Below are 26,207 nucleotides of genomic sequence, written 5' to 3' on the forward strand. Positions count from 1 at the left end.
GATTCAAATCATTTATTTGCTCCTCTCATACAGGCCACCATGCAAAGCAGGTCAATAAAGCAGGCCAATATAACTACAACATAACATGACTGACATGCACGGCAACCTACATGTTGGGACCCAGAAACCTATTTCTTGTCCCCGACACATACGCCTCCCTGCAAAGCAAATTGATTTAGCAAGTCGAGACTGTTCCCACACAACATGCCTGTCATGCAGGGCAGCCTGTAGTCCATGGGATGAAAAACACCCATTTTTCCCCATACCTCCACTTCCATTGGAGCTAGGAGGATATACACCGCATAATGCTTATACTTGTGAGGCCTGATGTTTCCATGCCAAATTTGGTTAAAATCGATCCAGGTGTTTTGGAGGATATCCCTGACATGCACACATACACACTACTTTATACTGTGTATCTCTCCTCTGGACCATCATTTGCATTTTCTGTGGTAGTTCAGCAGATATTTTAATTTTGGTTTTGCAATGTGTAACTGGAGTCAGCCCAAACAAACATTGCTCATCATGTCTATCATATGAAACCCAGCATCGATGGAAAGCATTGGTTTGCTCCCATTACAATCAAAATAATATTTAAATCAGGATTTTATGTGTCCATTTGATAGAGAGGTTCCAAATTAGAATAATGGATTATTTCTTTTATTGATATGAGTTAACAGGAACACTAAAACATAAAGAATAATCAGTACTTCAGTAGCGACTGAGTAGCACTTTTGCATGGCAGTAACAGTCACTGTGGGCCAGAGCGGTGCTGTCATTTCTGAACTACTGAATATTCATGTTTTACTGTCCAGGCAATACACATAGATAAAATGAATATCCCAATAGACTAATGTGGAACTGATCTGTCAAATGGCAATGTAAAATTGCACTTTCAAAAGGAAACAAACTGACACTTTTCATTAGCACTTGGCATCACATGGGATGGTGACAAGCAATATTTGTTTGGGTTGATTCCATTTGCATATTGCGAAAACTAAATTACAAATATGCCCTGAAACACCACAGAAAAGGCACACGACGACTCTTAGGAGTGACTTTATGTATGCATGTATGTATAACAGATTATTTTTCCAGACTGACTGAATGTTGACAAGCCTTATGAAATTTAAATTTGATCTTGAAGGATGATTCTGATATGAGATGGTCATTAAAATTCATTTGAAGTTTTATACACTGAGCTACTGCAAATAATGAAAAATACAACTGCAGAAGGAGCTGATGGAAAGTGCACATTTATACCAGGTTCTGTACCTTCAGCTAAAATCATTTTAAAAATACTTAATTTTAATTTATTTGTTATATGACATCACCTCCCTGGACATACTGACACATTAATTGCATTTACTAGAAAAAAATCATTTTCACTGAGCTTGCATCAAAATAACTTGCAGGGTCTCATGTATTTTTTGAATGATTTCAGAAAAGAATCAAATAGAGCTGTGTATAGATTCAGTAAAACAAAAAAAAAAAAAATCAAGCAGGTGAGCTATTAGTAGACACATAATTCTCAGAAAAGTGTAAATCAAAGATTAGAACAACGTTTAAGGGATGGGCCAAGGATGATGTGGTCATAATGACTTCACTTCAAAAGTTTAAATTAAGCTTCAGAGTGCACCAGACACACTTATTTAGCAATGTGATGGAGATTTTGAGGTTTAGCTGTTGTAGCTTCTAATTGTGGTTTCATGACAGGACTTTGTTATGTGAAACCTCTTTTGGAGAACTAACAAATTCCGCAGCCGATCTCACATTAAAATAAAAAGTGATTTAAGTGCCAATGAGTTATGCTTAGAGACTGAAAGCTTTAAACGCTAATAAAATAATTATTGCTTTATTTAAGAAATGAAGATTACATTGCTCTTCTCAACTGCAATGAAGAATATTACTTAGTAAACAGTTATCCCAATGAATGAATTGCACTTATACTAACAATGATGCTACCTGTCACTTCTGCCAGCTGAAAAATTAATAAAATACTATTTCCGAATGAACATTGGTAAACAATGTTGGAGTACTCCACTAAACTATGCGGCTCAATCACATTAACATGGTCACCTGTTAAAACCTTGAATAACCACCTTTCACAGCATAGATATGCAGGAAAAGAGTCAATGAGATTCTGGCTGTTTCTTATAGGGATGTGGAGCCATACTGACTCCAGTGGCATGACCAGCAGTGCTAGATTTCTCAGCTGAGGATCCATGGAGCAAAGCCATGAGCAGCCCAATTGAGGTGGCCCTACAGATTCTCAATTAGATCTAAATGTGGGGAGTCTGGTGGCCACAGGAGTATGTTAAACTCTTTCTGGTGCTCTACACACCATTCACATACACTGCAAACTGTGTGACATGTTGCATTGTCCTGCTGGTAGATGCCACTGTGGCGAGGAAAAAACAAACAAGCTGTTTGGGTGGACATGGTCCCCAAGGATAGACACATACTTGGGTTGATCCATTGTGCTTCTGAGAATGACAAGATCACCCAGGGAATGGCATGAAAACATTCCCCAGACCATAACACTGCCTCTTCTGGCCTGAACCCTTCCAAAGGCTGTTGCAGTGCCTCACACACCAATGGCCATCTGTCCTATGGCGTGTAAGACATGATTCATCTGAAAAGGCCACCTGGAAGAATTCAGTGGATGTCCAGTTGAGGTACCGGCATGCAAAGTCCAGCCTTTTTTTTATTAATGAACAGCAGTTACCTTGGTTGCATGAGCCAGGCACCTGTTGCAGAGGCAAATACACAGCAATGTTTACAGAATAGTCATTGAGGAGACACCATTGGCAGCCCCTCAGTTCATCTGCCTGGTCAGCTTTTATTTATTTACATTTTCTTTGTGTGAAGCCATCGTAATGATGGCTTTTGCAAATGTCAGACTTAATACTATGGTTATATTTAAACTTATGAAATACACTATATTCTGTAGATGTTGCTTCTTATATCTATTTTTTACATTTTTCACGTTACAACTGATATGCTAATGCCTCATGTTACAATCACTGTCTTAAAATTCATTGAAAGAATATAAACATTTTTCTATTAGAAAAGATTTAAATTTTGTTTTAAAAACATTCCCGTGTATGTTCTTAGAGAGTTTGGTAGCTTGTTATACCAAATCAAATCACTGATTTATGGACTTCTATCAGTAATTTTTAACGTTGGTCTGTTACAGAAATAGTTACACTTTGTTCTAGTGTTGTGATCATGTACATCACTGCCCTTGATAGATTCTGTTGGTTGACTTATAAAAAATACAACTATTTTGAAGATGTACAGAGAATATATTGTCAGATATTCATGCTGCCCAAAAACTTCACGACATGAATCTCTATGTCCCATCCCATGCATAAGTCTTATTGCTTTTTTCTGGAGTAGTAGTATTCTTTGTAAATGTAAATGAGCTCCACAGCCCCATAGTTCAATTCCATAATTGAGAAAGTAGTCACATGTCTATTCACACTCATATCTCTGCAGCTATCTTTCACCTTTGCCATCTATGACCCATGGTGCACCATCGTTACCTTAGCACAGGATTTGAGTATAGGGCCATTGTGTCACACATGGTACACATTAACCATGACAGCATGTGTACAGTTTACAAACTTAGCAGTTTCAGAAATGTTTTCACAGTTGGCCTGAAAGCCAAAGCTGATGTTCTTTTGGACACCAGATAAGTCACTCTGTTTCTGCACATGACAGCAACTGCACTGCTTTCTCCATCCCCCCAGACACACTTCATATACCCTCCACTACTGCTTGTGAGTGGCTGTTGCTGTTGAGTTTAACAATGGTGATGGTTGGACAATATATCAGCTGAGTATGAGATTGCAAAAAGTTTTAATGTAAACCATATCACTGACACATTGTCCTAAAAAAAAGCCAGAAAAGTAGCGTCTAAGAGATTTCATAATGCTTACATGAACAAGAACATATTGTACAGCTTCCCTTCCTACATAACAATAAGTCACAAATAATTTATGCTTAAATGTATATATAACTTAAATGACACTTTCAAAGTTATTGTGTTGTTTCTCTCTCAAGAAAATTAGTCTGGGGGGCACAAAATTCAAAGTTTGCCAACAGCACTCATGACCCCCCAGCTATTACACTGCCTCTCAAACACCATGTACCAGTGATCCCAACCAATTTTCCTATCCAGTTTATGGTGTTGAAAGCTTCATTTGCTGTCATAATAAACAAGTCTTAAGGTTGATTCTTCAAATATGTAGGAATTGTTTTACAATCAAAGTGTTTTTACCAAGGTCCATTTAATGCCCTTTCACTAGTTCTTAACACATTTTAGTCTAAAATGTGTAAACCAACATTACTCATATACTTCTCTGCAACAGAAGAATCCAAATTTTCTAGTTGTATATATAAATATATCAGACATAAGTTAAATATAGCAAATTATTCTCAATACTTATTTTCCCTTTTTGTGTATTTTGTGCCCTTCACCATTTGTCTTTTGTTATGCCTGTTGTCAAAAAAAAAAAAAAAAAAAAAATCTGCACATCCACAAAGTCAGAATATCTACACAGTTGCCTAAAAATTTCTTTTCTATGATATTGAATATCATTCCTTCCTCCTACTCAAAGTTATTCATTTGTATATTTTTTATGTTATGTGGAAGATCAGTGTCTCTAATAAAACTTTTTCCTTGAATATTCTGAATATTCCACTGAATAAAATATATGGCACTACTATTTTTGACCTTACTTTTTATGGAAATTACTAATATCTTCCTTTGCCTTTATTTTCTTTTTTACACTTTCAGTAATAAATTGTTACAACAAAATTAATCACTATCTATTCTTTTCTTCCATTTTGATTTGGATTTACTTTTCTCAAAGGCTGTAATGAAGCTTATATATTTCAACAACTATATAATAACAATAATAAGTTATGGCAATATTTTTTATTATTTATTTGACAAAAGACAGGTTTTTATTCTTCAATAAAGTCAGCTACACATTGGCTAAAAAACTAAATAAATAAATAAAAAATGTAAAAGGGCATCACCAGTTTGTTCCTGACATTTAATCAACAAGCAAATCTACTCCATCTCAGATGTAGGAGAGGAGCTAACTATTTCTATTACCCATTGTGGCGTCTTCTGTCATAGACCAGCGCCATGACCTGCTCGGGTGTTTGAAAGTAGGTGCTGCAAAACTTCCCGCTGGATGCCAGAGACGCTATACACAAGAAACATTTGTTCTGTGTTTTATTCTTTGATTGTTGATTTCTGTTCGACGGTGTACTCTGTGGTGAAAGAGTGAATCAAAGTGTGTTAGATATGGAATAATTTACCGTACAGAACTTTTCTCAACACTTTCGCATGAGTTATCAGTTCCAGTGTAATATTGTATGTTCCGACTGAAGGGTTTCATAAATAAATTATTCCATCAAGCTGAGATGAGCCTACTTCTCTTATTCAGTGTACAAGCACATGCACATGTACACTCCTGGAAATGGAAAAAAGAACACATTGACACCGATGTGTCAGACCCACCATACTTGCTCCGTACACTGTGAGAGGGCAGTACAAGCAATGATCACACGCACGGCACAGCGGACACACCAGAAACCGCGGTGTTGGCCGTCGAATGGCGCTAGCTGCGCAGCATTTGTGCACCGCCGCCGTCAGTGTCTGCCAGTTTGCCGTGGCATACGGAGCTCCATCGCAGTCTTTAACACTGGTAGCATGCCGCTACAGCGTGGACGTGAACCGTATGTGCAGTTGATGGACTTTGAGCGAGGGCGTATAGTGGGCATGAGGGAGGCCGGGTGGACGCACCGCCGAATTGCTCAACACGTGGGGCGTGAGGTCTCCACAGTAGGTCGATGTTGTCCCCAGTGGTCGGCGGAAGGTGCACATGCCTGTCGACCTGGGACTGGACTGCAGCGACGCACGGATGCACGCCAAGACCGTAGGATCCTACGCAGTGCCGTAGGGAACCGCACCGCCACTTCCCAACAAATTAGGGACACTGTTGCTCCTGGGGTATCGGCGAGGACCATTCGCAACCGTCTCCATGAAGCTGGGCTACGGTCCAGCACACCGTTAGGCTGTCTTCCGGTCATTCCCCAACATTGTGCAGCCCGCCTCCAGTGGTGTCGCGGCAGGCGTGAATGGAGGGACGAATGGAGACGTGTCGTCTTCAGCGATGAGAGTCGCTTCTGCCTTGGTGCCAATGATGGTCGTATGCGTGTTTGGCGCCGTGCAGGTGAGCGCAACAATCAGGACTGCATACGACCGAGGCACACAGGGCCAACATCCGGCCTCATGGTGTGGGGAGCGATCTCCTACACTGGCCGTACACCTCTAGTGATTGTCGAGGGGACACTGAATAGTGCACGGTACATCCAAACCGTCATCGAACCCATTGTTCTACCATTCCTAGACCGGCAAGGGAACTTGCTGTTCCAACAGGACAATGCACGTCCGCATGTATCCCGTGCCACCCAACGTGCTCTAGAAGGTGTAAGTCAACTACCCTGGCCAGCAAGATCTCCGGATCTGTCCCCCATTGAGCATGTTTGGGACTGGATGAAGCGTCGTCTCACACGGTCTGCATGTCCAACACGAACGCTGGTCCAACTGAGGTGCCAGGTGGAAATGGCATGGCAAGCCGTTCCACAGGACTACATCCAGCATCTCTACGATCGTCTCCATGGGAGAATAGCAGCCTGCATTGCTGCGAAAGGTGGATATACACTGTACTAGGGTCGACATTGTGCATGCTCTGTTGCCTGTGTCTATGTGCCTGTGGTTCTGTCAGTGTGATCATGTGATGTATCTGACCCCAGGAATGTGTCAATAAAGTTTCCCCTTCCTGGGACAATGAATTCACGGTGTTCTTATTTCAATTTCCAGGAGTGTAAAACCATCAATTGACGTAATTCAGACTGATACAGACAAGGTGGTGACCCCGACGTGATCTCCTGCATGCACGCTGAATTTACAAGAAGTCCTTGCAAGAAATTGAGAAGGCGAATCCACCAGAGCCAACAAATACTTTTGTGGCATGTCTAGTGGTGCGACTACCACCCTTCTGGCCACACAATCCATCCCTGTGGTTTGCGCAAGTTGAAGCAAATTTTTCCTATGCGGGTATCACAGTCGACGCCATGAAATTCACACTGGTGGTCAGCCACCTAGATCACCAGTATGCCGCTGAGATTCAAGACATCATAATTAGCCCACCGGGAATGAACAGCTCTGGCCGACTGAAAGCAGAACTAATTTGGCGCGTGTCCGCTTTGCAAGAAGAACAAGTCTGGCAGGTGCTTACCCAAGAGGACACCGTCGATAAGAAACCTTCTCAGTATCTGCATTATCTGCGGAGTAAAGTATACGTACGTACAGTCCCGGACAGCTTACTGTGCACTATCTGGAGCAGTCGTTTACCATCACCAGTGAAGGCAATCATGGTGTCACAGACTGACACGTCTTTAGATGCCACGGCCGATTTAGCCAATAAGATCCAAGAGGCAATGACGCCGTCAATAGTTAGCTCCACCACCATGGCGTGTGCCTGCGTGGCAACAGCTGTCTCGCATGTGGATTATGATGTTGTTGCCAGCAAAGTGGACTTATTATCATGGCAAATCAGCGAGCTGTTACACTGCCGCGACACAGACAACAGGAGCCGACATCGATTCCGTCATCGCTCATGCAGCAGATCATCAACAGCCTCGACTACCACAGGGACAGAACAAACAGTCTGTTGGTACCATCAAAAGTTTGGCGAGCAAGCATGTAAGTGTATGATGCCCTGTGCCTACCCAAATGGCAGCGGCGATCGGAAATGAGAGCCTCCTCCAGTTGCTGTACGACATCAAGGCGCCTGTTTGTAAATAACCGACGTTCCACCTGTAAGTACTTAGTAGACACTGGTTCCAATTTGTCAATCTTTCCTCGAACCATGCTACATCAGAAGCGACCATCTACACCCATATGCCTCAAAGCTGCTAATAACTCCCGGATGACGACGTATGGCACAATGCGCTGGGAGCTCGATCTCGGGTTGCGGTGCGCTTTCGCGTGGGACTTTACCATTGCGGACGTTGCTGAACCAATCATTGGAGCTGACTTCCTCGCCCACTACAACCTGCTGCCTGACATAAGGAACTCTCTCCTGGTCAAAACACCACTGGCCTAACAACTTCCGGATTCCATCGAGATGCCACTGTCCATACTGCCACGGTAATTCAGGTAATGGATGGCGAGTAAGCAGAGCTGCTGCGAGGATTTCCAGCCCTGATGCGACCGCCCGGAGCACCTAAGGAGGTAAGGTATGATACCGTCCATTATATTGAGACTACTGACAGACCCCCTACCTCTTGTAGGCCGCGATGTTTAGCCCCAGATTGCCTCAAAATAGCAAAGGCAGAATTTGACTGTATGTTGCGCGAAGGTGTAATCCGGCCTTCCAACAGCCCTTGGTCCTCACCATTACATCTAGTGCCAAAGAAGGAGGGTGCATGGAGACCGTGCAGCGATTACAGAGCCCTGAATGTCCGGACAATACCCGATCGTTATCCCGTACCCTTGTTGTGCAATTACAATTACGCATTGAGTGGCTCAGTAGTGTTCACTGTGTAAGACTGTGCAAAGGTCTACACACAGACACCTGTAGCTGAACATGACGTTCCAAAGACAGCCATCATCACTCCTTTCGGTTTATTCGAGAGCATGTTCATTACTTTTGGACTGAGTAATGCCGCACAGACATGGCAGCGCTTCATAAATTCTGTGCTACAGGGTTTACCTTTTGTGTTTGCATACCTGGACGACATTTTGGATTTTTTTGTCGTCACCTGAGGAACATCGCCAGCATCTAACTGAAGTATTCAAGCAGTTGGAACACTACAGAATCGTGCTCAATACCTCAAAATGTGTCTTTTGTCAACCTGAAGTAGACTTTCTCAGACACAGAATTTCTGCGGCAGGATTGCTACCACTATCTCAGAAGGTGGAATCCATTTCACGCATTCCGAGACCCACTACAGCCAAAGAACTATGGCGTTTCCTTGGGATGTTAAATTTTTACTGCCTTACCACACTACTGAGCTACAGGAACCTTTAGTCACAGCACTAACTGGTCCGAAAGCCAAGGATAACGCGCCCATACCTTGGACTCAAGAAATAGCTGTTGCATTTGAAGCGGCCAAGAAAAGCATCACCAACGCAGCCCTGCTGGCACATCCAGATCCTACTGCCACGTTAGCACTGGTAGTCAACGTTAGCCAGACTGCAGTTGGCGCTGTGTTGCAGCAACAATGTAGTGACACGTGGCAGCCACTCGCATTTTTTTCACTCAAGTTGATAACCTCACACAGACTTTGGAGTGCATACGACGGAGAACTTCTGGCCATTTACGAATCTATCAAGTACTGCAACTAGAAGCACGTGACTTATTTTTACAGATCACAAGCCACTAACATATGCATTCTGTCAGAACAACATGAACTGTTCCCCAGACAAAACAACCGGCTCATGTGTATTTCTCAGTTTATCACTGATATACGTCATGTGTCTGGGTTTGACAATGTAGTGGCCGATTGTTTGTTTAGAGTTAGCAGCATTGGCAATACGATTGATTACACCAACCTTGCAGCAGCACGGCAAGCTGATGCAGAATTACAAGCAATTCTTCAAATAGTGAATCAGCGCTGTACCTGCACCTGGTAGGCATTCCTGGAAGTGATGTAAAGCTATATTGTGACATGTCCACATCAAAGCTGAGACCCTTCCTACCTCTGGAATTTCGGAAGGACGCTTTCCATTCACTGCACAACTTATGTCATCAGGCATAAGAGCTACGACACGCTTAGTAACAACACGTTATGTGTGGCCTGGAATACAACTGGACTGCCAAAAATGGGTGAAATGCTGCTTGAAATGCCAGCATAGCAAGATAAACTGCTACGTCCACTCACCAGTAAACGACGAGCTATCACCCTGCCAGCAATGGTTTAATAGAGTGATGGCACTGTACCCTAAAAGTTGCCCCAATGTGTCATGACACCACATGAATTTCGGAAGGACGCTTTCCATTCACTGCACAACTTATGTCATCAGGCATAAGAGCTACGACACGCTTAGTAACAACACGTTATGTGTGGCCTGGAATACAACTGGACTGCCAAAAATGGGTGAAATGCTGCTTGAAATGCCAGCATAGCAAGATAAACTGCTACGTCCACTCACCAGTAAACGACGAGCTATCACCCTGCCAGCAATGGTTTAATAGAGTGATGGCACTGTACCCTAAAAGTTGCCCCAATGTGTCATGACACCACATGAACCAAAGCACTTCCTGTGGTATTACTTGGACTCCGAAGCACATTCAAGCCAGACCTGGATGCTTCTTCAGCCGAATTGGTTTATGGCGCAGCCTGCCAGGAGAATTTGTGGCTACAGACACCCTGCCGAACCCTACAGGTGACCAGCCGGAATTTCTGCGACAACATGTGGCTCAACATGTGGCTCAACATGTGGCTCAACATGTGGCTCAACATGTGGCTCAACATGTGGCTCAACATGTGGCTCAACATGTGGCTCAACATGTGGCTCAACATGTGGCTCAACATGTGGCTCAACATGTGGCTCAACATGTGGCTCAACATGTGGCTCAACATGTGGCTCAACATGTGGCTCAGTTCTGCCCACAGCATTCTCACAGACACGTGACTCCTGCTACGTTTGTCCATCGTGACCTATCCTCCTGCTCACACGTCACGTTACAAACAGAAGGTATTAAACCCTGCCTCCAACCAACATATTCCAGCCCAAGGAGGAAGCAAGGCCGTGGACATCTTGATCAATGGGAAACTCACTACGGTCTCCATTGACCACGTGAAACTGGTGTACGTCTTTCCGGAAGCAACAACACCTGACCTTCCACAGCTGCCGCCTCACTCTGCAACATCGTTGCCGATGCAGCCGGGAGCCGCCGTTGACCCACCACCACGCACCTCAAGATACGGATGACATGTCAATTTTCCAGCACGCTATTTGGAATGACGCTCCGCTTCCACGATGGGGGCTGATGTGGCGTCTTCTGTCATCATCCAGTGCCGTGACATGCTCGGGTGTTTGGAAGTACAGTGCTGCAAAACTTGCCCGCTGGACGCCAGAGACACTATACCCAAGCAAAATTTTTTCTATGTTTTATTCTTTGATTGTTGACTTCGGTTCGGCATTCTACTCCATGGTGAAAGATTTACTCTACTGAACTTTTCTCGTGCATGTGCATGAGTTATCGGTTGCAGTGTAATATTGTCTGTTGCAACTGCAGGGTTTCATAAATAAATTATTCCATCAAGCTGAGACAAGCCTACTTCTCTTATTCAGCCTACAAGCACATGCAGATGTTAAACCATTGATCGCGGTAATTCAAACCGGTACCGACACCCATTATGTATTAGAGTGTTAGTTGGGTACTCGACACAAGTTACCTAGAAGTGAATAGCAGCTCTAAACACCACACAAATCAATAATTCCTTATGGCAAATGATATATAGAATTCAAGTCAATTACTTTTGTCATATTCAGGCCAAACAGGACTTGGTAACAAATCTGCAGTTCTGGTAAAATCAGCATAGTTTCTGCTAACACAATATTAAACACCTGAGTCATACCAGTAACCAGATCTGTACAGTACTAGCTCTGTACATGATTGCTTCAACAGTTCTGAACAAAATCCAAATGTAAACCAATTCCAAAAATACTCAAACACGAACCACAACACTAAATGATGTACCATACAATAATCTGGTTAATATCTCTTAGGCATAAACCAATCTATTTTGGCCCATTAAGAAGAATTCAAATCCAGTGCAACACTAAATAAAATCTGATACACATCATCAAATATCCATTTAAAAAAAATACCCTTCAAATTACTACATTCACATGTAGTCAAGCTTCTATGCCAACTTAGCAAATCTCATAACATTGATTTTGGTCAGGCCATCGGAGAGTTGTCTGCTGATGAGTATCAATTTGACCTGGCCACAGCTGAGTTAAACTGCCATTAAAACCATATATTAACTTTTCATGAAACATTAAATTTTAACCAACAAAGAGCACTACCACCACTCCTTAACAATTTCATATTGTGTTTTTTGGCTGTTGGCGAATTTCTTACTGGCCAGCTGAATCTCAGAATAAACACCCTGCCACTCCAGTTGCTGTTCAGCAGGAAACATTGAAATACCATAGCTCACACTACCTTTCTACTTTCCTTCCGGTTATAGGTATAACAATTTACATAAATATGTCACAGTTACAACCATGTTTTATCTTACAGTTAGAATATAGTTATTGTGTGTATAAGTTACTTATTTTTGTCATAGTCCCAGGGACAACATATTTTGACCCATCACACAGGGATACCTAAGATACAGGCATATATCCAATTCTCACACATATTTAGCAATTGTGAAGCATTGCCAGGTTTGTTAGTATCTGAATGAAGCAAGTTGTGTTTCACATAGGTGGCTTTTCCTGAATTTGTGCTGCTCCTTTGAGAAAATTATTTTCCTCCAGGAATATTATAAAGTTTGAGTTTCAGATAACTTCTAGGATCTTGCACTAGGAAGATGTCAGAAATATTAGAAGAAATTCTGTGCACCCATTGTTTTACCCTTTTGGTAAACAATCACCTGCACTCTTTCCCTACTATGCAGAACAGTTGCTGAGCAGGAGATTCTAAATATAAGCTGGAAAAGGAGATACTTGCAAAATTATTCAGTGCCAAATCAAAATGGAATTATGTGAGGGTCTGGTGGCTTGTTCATTTTAAATAGTCTTCATCTTTGTTCTATAACAGGGCTGTATACACCAGTATCTCTCGTCACAAGATGAACAATGAACAAGTGAGCAACGACAAAAACATGAGACCTCTCACTGAGTGTGTAGTCAGCAAGTGTCTGCTCAGATCATATTTTGCCACATTTTGTGTTAGCGCACATAAGGTGAAGTAGTGAGTGGAAATTTGTGAAAAACTGAGTGAAAATAATGCAATAAATAGCAGCTTATTGAGACACCAACTGGATGGAAACTGTAAGTACAGAAACATAAATAATCTCTATCCCCTCTCCACAAATATGCAATAATTTTCTTCATGGCTAGTTTGCAGATGACATGCTGCAAAAAAAAAAAAAAAAAAAAAAAAAAAAAAAAAAAAAAAAAAAAAAAAAAAAACTTTGAAATTCAATGTATAATAATACAGTTCAGTTAAAGATGCAATTATTTTAAGTGAGTGTCTAAACAAAACAAAGCAAATTGCCAAAATTGTATTTCATAGGCCTACAGCAGTTAAATTATTATAAATGTGATATTTTACTTTACAGGAATAAAAAATTTGACCCACAGAAGATGACACATTGTTGTCAAAACATGTTTGGGTAAATATAAAAATAAACTAATTGTGTTAGCATAAGGCTGACTTCCAAAACAACCTAGTTTTTAAATCACAAACATGGAAGAACACAAAGAGGAGCTTCAAACCTTAGTAAAATGAGTGTCATTTTTGAGTCTGTGGAATGGCGAAATATTTCATGGTAGTGTCCAGATGTGTAAACACATTTTTAAATGCAGAATTTAACATTTCTGTGTACTATCTGCTTTTTGCAGTTTCAACTCTAGCCTGATACACAAGAAACAGAATGGAATGTTTCTAACAATTTATGACAGGTCTTTCATCAGGATCTGATGGCAGAAATTTTCTGCAGAGTCCACACACAACTCTTCTTATTAGTGCACAAATTGTTATTACATATACTTCAGCAGTTTCCACATAGACTGTTTTGTAGCAAGGGTTTAGAAGAGTCTCTTTTTGTGACATATGGGATTCTGGATATGGATCGTAATATTCATAATATACAGTTTCCATGTTTTCTATACACACACACTCTGAATGGAACCATTAAAGTAAGATGGATCTTTACTAACTTACTTGATGTTTATCTATTTAATCTGTCTAGGCCATGGTTTTATAATGTCTTTGAGCTCAATATTTAACAAGATATTCTCAGTTAATCTTCTAAGTACATTGTTAGTGACTGTATATCATTTCAACCAAACACAAATAATTGTCAGCTTTCTTGATGACATTTTTGCCTTTGGTGATCAACATTTCTCTAATAGACTCACAGAGGAATACGTTTTCTCTGGAGCAATGGTTTACTAGTTATTCATGAAAAATGTACAAAAGCTATCTTCAAATCACCCCCACCCCCACACACATCCCTCTCTAATCAGGATTTCTAGTATGTTGTTCGTGGCACTCCCTCCAACTGCTATATTGGTCTCTATTGGCTGGGTTATTGTGCCACCAGCATAGTCTTTAAATGTGTCTGTGGAAGAAAAAAAACTTTTGTAAATGTTACACTAAAACCAATTGCACACCCTTACAAGCACAGTAGTTTCATAGTCAGAAGACATAATGATACAACATAACTGTTTATTTTGTTTTATTTTATTCTGTCAAAATTCAAAAAATTTTTAGGTACAAATCATCAATTTTACAGTTTGTAAGTGGTCAACTATGCCAGTGGCACAATAAGGGCTGTCAATGAAGACCAAAATAGGTCGAATGTGGGAAATAATTCGTGCAGTTGCAAATCTTTGTACAATGGTAGGAAGAAATGCCATGAACAGCTTACTAGAAATCTTGACCAATGTGTGGGAATGGGGGAGCATCGATAGTTAGCTTTCATACATTTTTCTCTAATAACTCAATAAGTGGTTCATGTAATGTTAATACAACAGCTGATTCCTCAAACTGGGGGGCTATCAAGCACGGGGTCCCACAGGGTTTGGTCTTAGGTCCTTTACTGTTCTTGATATACATTAATGACTTACCATTCCATATTGATGAAGATCCAAAGTTAGTTCTTTTTGCTGATGATACAAGTATAGTAATAACATCCAAAAACCAAGAACTAAGTGATGTAATTGTAAATGATGTTTTTCACAAAATTATTAAGTGGTTCTCAGCAAATGGACTCTCTTTAAATTTTGATAAAACACAGTATATACAGTTCCGTACAGTAAATGGCACAACTCCAGTAATAAATACAGACTTCGAACAGAAGTCTGTAGCTAAGGTAGAATTTTCAAAATTTTTAGGTGTGTCCATTGATGAGAGGTTAAACTGGAAGAAACACATTGATGGTCTACTGAAACGTCTGAGTTTGGCTACGTATGCTATTAGGGTTATTGCAAATTTTGGTGATAAGAATCTCAGTAAATTAGCTTACTATGCCTACTTTCATTCACTGCTTTCGTATGGTATCATATTCTGGGGTAATTCATCGTTGAGTAGAAAGGTATTCATTGCTCAAAAACGTGTAATCAGAATAATTGCTGGAGCCCACCCACAGTTATCCTGCAGACATCTATTTAAGGATCTAGGGATCCTCACAGTATATATATATATATATATATATATATATATATATATATATATATATATATATATATATATATATATTCACTTATGAAATTTGTTGTTAATAATCCAACCCAGTTCAAAAGTAATAGCAGTGTGCATAGCTAGAACACCAGGAGAAAGGATGATCTTCACTATGCAGGTTTTAAGTCTTACTTTGGCACAGAAAGGGGTAAATTATGCTGCCACAAAAGTCTTTGGTCACCTACCAAACAGCATCAAAAGCCTGACAGATAGTCAACCAACATTTAAAAATAAATTAAAAGAATTTCTAGATGACAACTCCTTCTACTCATTGGCTGAAGTTTTAGATATAAATTAAGGGAGGGAAAAAAACTTAAGCATTAGTGTCATGCAATATTTTGTGTAATGTAATATCTTGTACAGACATCTTTCATTAACCTGACACGTTCCACATCATTACGAAGTGTAGTATTCATGATCTATGGAACAAGTATTAATCTAATCTAATCTAATCTAATCTAATCTAATCTAATCTAATCTAATCTAATCTAATCTAATCTAATCTAATCTAATCTAATCTAATCTAATCTAATCTAATCTACTGCTGCCTCCAGCAAAAATGTATCCCAGTACAACATTTAACTACATCACATTTCCTGCAAAATGATCCTGTTCATTTTTTCTGTAGGACTAACAGTTGGCACTTTGTGGGCAACAGATGAAAATCTTGAGGCATCATTTTTTAAGGCAAGATAGAACATTGCATGTTGCATAAAATGACATTGGTAGGGGCAGCTGAATCACCCTATATGTACAATGTACTTGGTACTGGATGGCACTGAGAGGGAATGTGAGGCATTCCATTATGCGTGTCCTTTCTCAGAAGCCACTGTGCAAAGTGCTGAGTTATGTTGTGTGTAATGTACATGTGTAACAAAAACAATATTAGCTTTGCAGTAACCATTGCAGTAGGCAGTAAATCTGATTTTGCATTGTTCGGATTCCTTCTTTCAAAATTTGTGATAATGTAAAACTGTGCCAATCACTGCACCTTTTTGCAATAAATGACAGAATTCTTACCAATAATTGCTAACATTTCTAATGAGAATGTCAATAAGATAATTTCACAAATCATTTATGCATTTGTTACTTTCGCATGTTACTTCTACTTTCAGGCTGATGCTCAGTAGGTAACTCTCAGAACGAATACAGAGACAGCACTGCCTAAGGCTGGTGGGACTCGTTTCTCCAACATCACTTATCTCCTACCAGTAGTCTTTACTTTGGCTACAGCTTGCTTTCTGCATTCTCTGCTAAATGTTTTGACTTTAAATGGTAAATGTGACAACTTGAAGAACTCATCTTATGATCATTATCAGGAGCCGTGACAAAGTAACCAACGATGTGTGTTTTGGGTTGTGGGTTGGAGATAAGGAGAAGCAATGAGAGCAGTAGGTACAATTTCCATACCCTCCAGTGAACAATGCAGCATACCACAACTACTGCTTACTGAAGGATTAACAAAAGAGTCAACGCAGTCCCGTACTTAACAGAAGAGTGGAGAGGAGCAGATGCAGGAATCCTGCATCACCATTCTAGGCACTGCACTAATTTAGGTGGTCTACCATTGACTTCCTTGGACTTATTACAAATTGTCATGGGTGTGTGTATGTATGTATGTATGTATGTATTTCTTGTATCTGTGTCATGTGGATTCTTCGAGGCAATATCCTAGTGGAGGTGGTCTGCCAGTGAATTCTTTCTATCTTCTATGAGGTGATGTGTGTCTGTGTCATGTGGATGGCTGTGATGAATACCTTTACAGTGCAGTATCAGGTTTATGTTGCTATGGATAGGAATAATTTCATGCAGCATAATTGCCTGTTGTAGGTCTTCCAATTGGGAGCCACTTCAGTTAACTGTGTGTCCCTAACCAACCCCAGTTATCCAACCAGGGAAAATGACCTACATTTTAATGTGGAATCTGAACCATGTGCCATTTCTGGTGACTCCTCACACCACTGAAAGGTGAAGGGTAGGTTAAAACACAGACTGAAAAATCCGTGGGGCGATCGGGATTTTAAAGGGAAGGAGGAGGATGAAACCCTGTGCTTGCACATAGCCTACTCCTCTTAAATAGCAACAATGAGACCTTTGAGCTTAGAGTCCCCATCCAACAGACAGACTACCAACATAAGTGTCATATGTGTTCACTTCATGAGCCAATGTGGAGAGGTTTGGAGTTTAATCCAGGACAATGGAAATAGATGGTGACCAGGAATTTTGTGCCACCAGTCCACTGACCCCATTTCCTTGCCAGCAAAATACTGGCAGTGAAGATGTACTATCATCAGTATTTGAAATGGTATATTTCTGTGTTGAGTGCCATCGCACAAGTGCCCATTAGTAACCTCGGCTATGGAGGCAGGTGACAAAATTTACTGCAAAATTTAAACAACATTTCCTTAAGAAAGACTATTAGGAAATAACACATTGGTGATTGTGACCTACAAGTGTACGAAATTTACTCTGATATTTCCAACAGTGTCAACAATGGTTTGAATGGATCTGCAGTACTACACTGCTTCCCCCCCCCCCCCCCCCCCCCCATCCCCCTCCCACACGTTGGGTGCAGAAGTTTCTTCAGATGAGTTATATAAATTTATTGGTGTTTTTGGATATTCTGATGTAATGAACAATGAGAACTTCAGTGAATCCATTACTACAGACAATATTCTCAGTTACTACATTATCTGCTTCAACAATATAGAAATTAGAGCAGATTTTTGAAGTATTCCAAAAATAAGTTTTCTGATCTGCATCTACATCACATTCAAGTGCCTGGCAGAGGATTCATCAAACAGCTTCACAATAATTCCCTGTTATTCCACTCTTGAACAGTGAATGGAAAAGTGAAGCCCTACATTTTCCCCACATGAACTCTGATTTCCATTATTTTATTATGATGATCATTTCTCCCTATTTTGTTGGTGTCAACAAAATATTTTTGCATTCGAAGGAGAGAACTGGTGACTGAAATTCCATGAGAAGATCCCACCGCAGTGAAAAATTCCCTTGTTTTAATGATGTCCACCCCGAGTCCTGTTCTATGTCCATGACACTCTCTCCACTATTGCTTGATAGTACAAAATGTGTTGCCCTTCTTTGAACTTTCTTGATGCACTCGCAATCCTGTCTGGTAAGGAACCCACACTATACAGCAGTACTCCTAAAGAGAATTAAGAAGCATAGGGTAAGAAGTCTCTCTAGTAGATCTGTTGCATCTTCTAAGTGTTCTGCCAATAAAACACAGTCTTTAGTTCACCTTCCCCACTACATTTTCTGTGTGTTATTTCCATTTTAAATTGTTTGTAATTGTGATGTCTAGGCATACACTCGTATTTATGGGATTAAGATTTGATTGGTTTATCATGTAACTGAAGTTTAATGGATTCCTTTTAACACTCATGTCTATGATCTCACACTTTATTATTTAGGGACAACTGTAAACTTTTGCAGCATACAGGCATTTTTTTCTAAATTGTTTTTCAATTTGTTTTGATCTTCTGATGCCTTTACTAGAAGTTGAACACCATGTTCATCTGCAACCAACCTAAGAAAGCTGCTTAGATTGTCTCTTAAATTGTTTGTGCAGATAAGAAACATCAGAGGACCTATAACATTAACTTGGGGAATGCCATAAATCGCTTCTGTTTTATTTGATGACTACAAATTGTGACCCCTCTGACACAATATCATGACTCCAGTCACATAACTGAGATGATGTTCCATAAGCATATAATTTGATTACAAGCCACTTGTGTGGTGCAGTGTCAAAATCCTTCTGGAAATCTGGAATCAATTTGAAATCCCCTGCTGATAGCATTCAACACTTCATATGAGTAAAGAGCTAGTTGTGTTTCACAAGAATAATATTTTTTAAATCCATATTGACAATGTGTCAATAGACTGCTCTCTTCAAGGAAATTCATAATGTTCAAACACAATATATGCTCCAAAATCTTGCTGCATATTGATGTTAATGATGTGGGCCTATAGTTTAGGGGATTACTCCTATTGTCTTTCTTGAATATTTGAGCGACCTGTGAAAAATTCCAATTTTTGGGTACAGATCTTTCCCTGAGAGAGTGGTTGTATATGACTTAAGTATGAAGCTGTTTCATCAGCATTCTCTGAAAGGAACCTAACTGGTGCATAGCCTGGATTGGAAAACTTGTTTTATTAAGTGATATGAGTTGGTTCATAACTCAGAGAATATCTACGTCTAAGTTACTCATATGGGCATGGAGTGTATGGTTTTCTGGAGGAGACTGTATGCATTCTTCTTTGTAGCTAACAGTTTCTTAGCTGAATGCTGAGAATGAAATTAGTTTAAGACTTACTGCTGCAAAAGTTCCATAACCACCACTGCAGTAAAAGTTGCTATGGTACTGACTTCTATTTTTTATTGAGAAATAAAACAACAGAAATGAAGCAAAGTAACGTGCAACAAACCTTATCACCGGGTCTTATGAAACGACATGCAGTCACACTATAGAAAGAACTTTTCAGGTTGCAGAACAAGTTTATAGCACCATTATTTGATGTATCTACCACCAATCCACTCTCCAGTGATAATTCTGAAATAAATCAACAAAACATATAATTTATCTTTGAAAACTACTAGAACTGTTACTAAAGTCAATATTTATAGGCGCTTAGTTTCAGAAAAGTAATGTGCTCCGAGTCAGATGTCATTACTCTTAAAATTGTTATCAAATGTTACTTTAATTTAATAAATTTTATGGATTTTTATGGACATAAATTAAGTAAAACTATTATATCTAAGAATGAAGCACCAAGACTATGAAACGAAAGCTTTACATTAAAAGAATTATTTTTGTGTGAAATGCATCATTTCCTTCGAGTTAAAATAAAGTTGTCATGAACGTGATGCTTAATCTGAACACTAAGCTAATTTGAACACTATAGCACTTTACTAGGCATGGTCCTATTGCAGTTGGTATGCTATTGCCTTCCTACAACCTTTTAACTGACGTATAGGCGGCCCTGTAGCTATTGTGGCCTCTGAACCACACTGCAACACGGCATTTTTAACATATAAAAATCATTGACAAAAGTGCAAGAAGTGATAATTTACACACAATAATGCTACTGCTGAGGGAAAATTGAGCATAATTCAAGGTTTCTTGAATTATGGTCAGACACCTAATCAGTACCCATGCCACACAGTTCCTAGAAAAAAAGTAACAAAATTAGAGCAATATCTGATCAGAATTATAACAGATAGCAAGAATGGCTAAGAGTCAAAATGAAAGTTCATATCAGTGGTACACAATGTACAATACATGAATGTTGACTATCACATTTCAGTCTAAAAGAAGCACATTGCTGTACATCACAGACTATCAGCTTATTTTGGTGCACTAAGCAGCCCATGCATTGGAGTAAGGGTAAAATTAGTCCATGTTATGGTTTTTAACATTGCAGTGCTTCTGTTAAGCAACTGTTACTGGAGGTAACACATTGTTATGTTATTTCGACTTGTCTTTCTTATTTGGAAGATTTCTTTTTGAATATGAAAAGTCTGATTAAATGGAAGGCAGGGTGAGGAATGTCAATATTTGCTGTAATGGCCGATTATAGTTACACAAAAGAGGTATTTTTTTTTATATTTAAACCGTCTTGGTATATACACTGAAGGGAAAAAATTACAACATCAAAAAATAATTAATGTAGAGCAATGAAATTTCAGGAATACACTGCAAGATGACAGGTTGATGTAAGTGCAAGGTAAGCCATTGTAAAAGTGAGATGCTGTTACATTAGTAACAGACAATGCAAGTACGCACACATATATGCATTGTGTAGTACAGGTGCCAGATGACAGATGTCAGCTTGTGGGTCAGAGATCCATGCCTGTTGGACTCTGTCGGTCAATACAGGGATGGTTAATGCTGTTTGTGGATAACACTTGAGTTGTCATCCGATGATGTCCCATATGTGTTCGATTAGAAACAGATCTTCTGATGAAACATGCCAGGGCAACATGTTGACATTCTGTAGAGCATGTAGGGTTACAACAGTGGTATGTGGATGAGCATTATCCTGTTGGTAAACATCCCCTGGAATGCTGTTTATGAATGGCAACACAGCAGATTGGATCACCAGATTGACGTTCAGTCTTGCAGTGAGGGTGCACATGATAACCACAAGAGTGCCCCTGCTGTCATGCGAAATTGCACGTCAGACCAAAACTCCAGGTGTAGGTCCAATGTGTCTAGCATACAGACAGGTTGGTTGCATATCCTCAAAATTGGCCGCCTCCTAACCAACACAGGGCCATCATTGGCACCGAGGCTGAACCAACTTTCATCTGTCTTCCCCTGAGCTCTTGCTTGTCACTACTGAAGTTGCCAATGGCAGCAGTTTTGGGTCAGTAGAATGCACACTACAGGAAGTCTCTCTCGGAACTGCCCTTGAAGTAACTGCTTTGCAAGAGTTTGTTGTGTCATGGTTGTGCCAACTGCTGCTCAAACTGCTGCTGCAGACGCAGTATGATGCGACAGTGTCATACACTAAACATGATGGTCTTTCCTTTCGGTACTGCCAAATGGGTGTCTGGACCAAGTATTCTTGTGATCGTACATTCTCATGACCACCACCGCCAGCAATAATGTACACTGTGTACATTCCTGCCAACCTTTTCACAATATTGCAGTCTCTTGTACCCCTTTTACACAACCTCGTTAAATCTCAGTGAGGTGTTGATAGTGGCATCTTTCTAGCATTAAAACCATTCCTAACATCAACTTCCCATGTCGAATTTCAAAGGTAACTAACGTTCATGGCCGCTGCTACGCGTATTTAAAGCAAAACTGATTTGTGTCTTCATAGTGATGCTACTAACGCCACTCTTACGCAAATGGCACAAACTGTGAATAGACAACATCTCTCAGATGTACAAACATGCCTAAAAACATTCATTTTTGTCACACAACTCATCCCTGATGTTGCAATTTTTTCAATCAGTGTATTTTTTCAACAATTTCAGTTGTGGCTATGCATCTCAGACCCGGATCTAGGGGCAACAAAAAGGTGGCACCAAATGCACATTCTTGAAGAAAAAGAAGCTTTGTTTTAAAGCAGGTAGCATCAAGGGCATGTTGGTCTATTGGTTATTCATATACACTCCTGGAAATGGAAAAAAGAACACATTGACACCGGTGTGTCAGACCCACCATACTTGCTCCGGACACTGCGAGAGGGCTGTACAAGCAATGATCACACGCATGGCACAGCGGACACACCAGGAACCGCGGTGTTGGCCATCGAATGGCGCTAGCTGCGCAGCATTTGTGCACCGCCGCCGTCAGTGTATGCCAGTTTGCCGTGGCATACGGAGCTCCATCGCAGTCTTTAACACTGGTAGCATACTGCGACAGTGTGGACGTGAACCGTATGTGCAGTTAACGGACTTTGAGCGAGGGCGTATAGTGGGCATGCGGGAGGCCGGGTGGACGTACCGCCAAATTGCTCAACACGTGGGGCGTGAGGTCTTCACAGTACATCGATGTTGTCGCCAGTGGTCGGCGGAAGGTGCACGTGCCCGTCGACCTGGGACCGGACCGCAGCGACGCACGGATGCACGCCAAGACCGTAGGATCCTACGCAGTGCCGTAGGGGACCGCACCGCCACTTCCCAGCAAATTAGGGACACTGTTGCTCCTGGGGTATCGGCGAGGAAGATTCGCAACCGTCTCCATGAAGCTGGACTACGGTCCCGCACACCGTTAGGCTGTCTTCCGCTCATGCCCCAACATTGTGCAGCCCGCCTCCAGTGGTGTCGCGGCAGGCGTGAATGGAGGGACGAATGGAGACGTGTCGTCTTCAGCGATGAGAGTCGCTTCTGCCTTGGTGCCAATGATGGTCGTATGCGTGTTTGGCACCGTGCAGGTGAGCGCCACACTCAGGACTGCATATGACCGAGGCACACAGGGCCAACACCTGGCGTCATGGTGTGGGGAGCGATCTCCTACACTGGCCGTACACCTCTGGTGATCGTCGAGGGGACACTGAATAGTGCATGGTACATCCAAACCATCATCGAACCCATCGTTCTACCATTCCTAGACCGGCAAGGGAACTTGCTGTTCCAACAGGACAATGCACGTCCGCATGTATCCCGTGCCACCCAACGTGCTCTAGAAGGTGTAAGTCAACTACCCTGGCCAGCAAGATCTCCGGATCTGTCCCCCATTGAGCATGTTTGGGACTGGATGAAGCGTCGTCTCACGCGGTCTGCACGTCCAACACGAACGCTGGTCCATCTGAGGCGCCAGGTGGAAATGGCATGGCAAGCCGTTCCACAGGACTACATCCAGCATCTCTACGATCATCTCCATGGGAGAATAGCAGCCTGCATTGCTGCGAAAGGTGGATATACACTGTACTAGGGTCGACATTGTGCATTCTATGTGCCTGTGTCTATGTGCCTGTGGTTCTGTCAGTGTGATCATGTGAGGTATCTGACCCCAGGAATGTCTCAAAGTTTCCCCTTCCTGGGACAATGAATTCACGGTGTTCTTATTTCAATTTCCAGGAGTGTATTTTGAAACACACCCCAACTGGTTTTCGAGCAGTTTAGAACAAATTCTAAGTTGATTTCTGAGGGAATCATAAGTTGATTTTTGAATGTGTAGTGTACGTGATGTCGCTACCAGGGGAATCCCCAATGCATCTAGAAATAAAAAACATTCCCACAGGCAAAAAGGGATGGGCTATAGGAGCTAAGCCAAATAAACCTGAATGTATGAATGCCAATAGCTGTATGTTTATGTGGTTGATTGGATGTGTGAATGATCAGCGTTGTTATAATTATTAGTGAAATCCATAGATTCAGATAACTAGAATGGAAATAAACAACTAACGAGAATGATTAGCCTACATATTATCTTCTCGTTGTATCCAAGAAAATGAAATTTTGGCAGAAAAATTTTTGTGAGATCGCTTCACTACCAGTTGTACAGTCCTGGGTTAGCAGCTGCTTTAAGTTCTATTCTCGGAACAGAGCAGAAAACACGTTGTACGAACATGTAGTAATGCCTAACTGGAGAATGAATGCGGGGTAATTGTACTTGTGATTCTGACAGTATTAGTCAAGTTAACTAGAAGATAAGTTTTGACAGTGACAGGAATAGTTAGATAGACAAGATTGATTGTTAGAATGAGTAAGGAGAAGAATCGAGGACACGACACAAATTATATGGCAGAATACGACGAGTCCAAATTTATATGAAAGTTTCGTGCAACTGCTTTTCAATCTCATGCTTGAGAAACTGGAGCATATGAATGAAACGTGAAACAATTTCCTAATATAAAACAACTCTTTGCTTGTAGTAGGCATAATAGGCATTTGATATTGGTAGTTCGTGAATTGTGTTCTGTTGTGTAATTTGTGTAGATGAGGTACATAAAAATGATCAGTTCTGCCAAAACAATCTCTTTTATTTCACATGTGCTACAATTCTTCCAATATTACAAAGGCCTGTTTTGTTTTATCTAGCAGACCATAATGAAATAGATGTAATGGAATTGAGAAACCACACTGGTCTTGGGGTACCATTTGTATTGACAGCTTTTTCAGTATTAGACAACGATATTTTGATTTTTCGCACAGCAAAATGATTGACAAATGTTGATGAGGTAATAGATGCTTTTGCAGAAGGGAAAGCACATCCTGTATAGCTGTAGCATGATTAGACCAACAGAAAATGCTGGGACCTTAAGGTTTGAAAAAATTTGTACTGTCTTGCTTGTCTCATGTCTTTAATGGTTTTATGTTTCCTGCATTTAGTTTTATGTCACATAAAAGAGAAAGTTATTAGCTAATACACAATAAAGAGAGCAAATTTTCTAAAGAGGTCTTATTCTCCCAGTCACAAATAATGCCACACAGCGTTAATTGTGAGTTAAAAAAAATAATAAATAAAAAGAAAGAGGCATAGGATGCCCAGCTTGTCAACTGAAAGCAGGAGAGACACCAAAGGACATTTTAATTTACCAAATTTAATTTCCTCTGTCCTGAATATAGGTTTGATGACTTCCTTTACAAAATGTACATCTTTGAACACCACAGAGTAAAATACAATGACATGGGATGGAAGAATGCTGTGTGAAGAGGCGTTGCACTGCACTTTGGCACACACGACTGAATAACCTGTCTTAAATTTCCTGGAACATCTATGTTTTATATATCATACTATTCAGAAAGATGTGAGCTATAAAATGATCATATTTTTGAAAAATCGAATATTTAAAATTGTTGACATCCTATCTCAAACACTCGATGGGTGGTGGGGGGTGGGGTACTATCAAATTTTTTCCCCGGTTCCAAAATATCATAGATCCGGGGCTGTTCATACTTGCCAAACACACTACTAATCCGCGGGCATTTAAGATGTTAAAAGCGCCAATTTTGAAAGCCACATTGGCTCGTCAGCTACATGCTACACTCCTGTAACTTCTCAGCAACAGCTATTAACAGTGCACACGCATCCCATTGCAAAGGCCATCCCCTTTCTCACTTCTGATAAAGAGGTGGGGGGAGGTTGTGGAGCAGTTAAAGGCAGTTGATAATCGTGTGGTGCCTTCTACACAAATGTGTATTTTTTTTTTTTCCTTCTTCGCGTGCTGCAGTGCTGAAAGCATTCAGATATAAATCAGGAT

The 26,207-nt window shown here is 40.7% G+C and overlaps 1 protein-coding gene across 2 annotated transcripts in view; it reads right to left on the minus strand.

Annotated features, from left to right (window-relative positions):
* Positions 1-26,207, minus strand: part of LOC126353808 (uncharacterized) — a 341,733-nt gene that overhangs the window by 153,645 nt on the left and 161,881 nt on the right. For both annotated transcript variants that reach the window (XM_050002905.1, XM_050002906.1), the window contains one exon: positions 19,974-20,098. In XM_050002905.1, the coding sequence (XP_049858862.1) occupies positions 19,974-20,098 (125 nt within the window). The remainder of the gene's footprint in view (positions 1-19,973; positions 20,099-26,207) is intronic.

This window comes from Schistocerca gregaria, chromosome 3 (genome assembly GCF_023897955.1).
Source record: "Schistocerca gregaria isolate iqSchGreg1 chromosome 3, iqSchGreg1.2, whole genome shotgun sequence".
Taxonomy (NCBI): domain Eukaryota; kingdom Metazoa; phylum Arthropoda; class Insecta; order Orthoptera; family Acrididae; genus Schistocerca; species Schistocerca gregaria.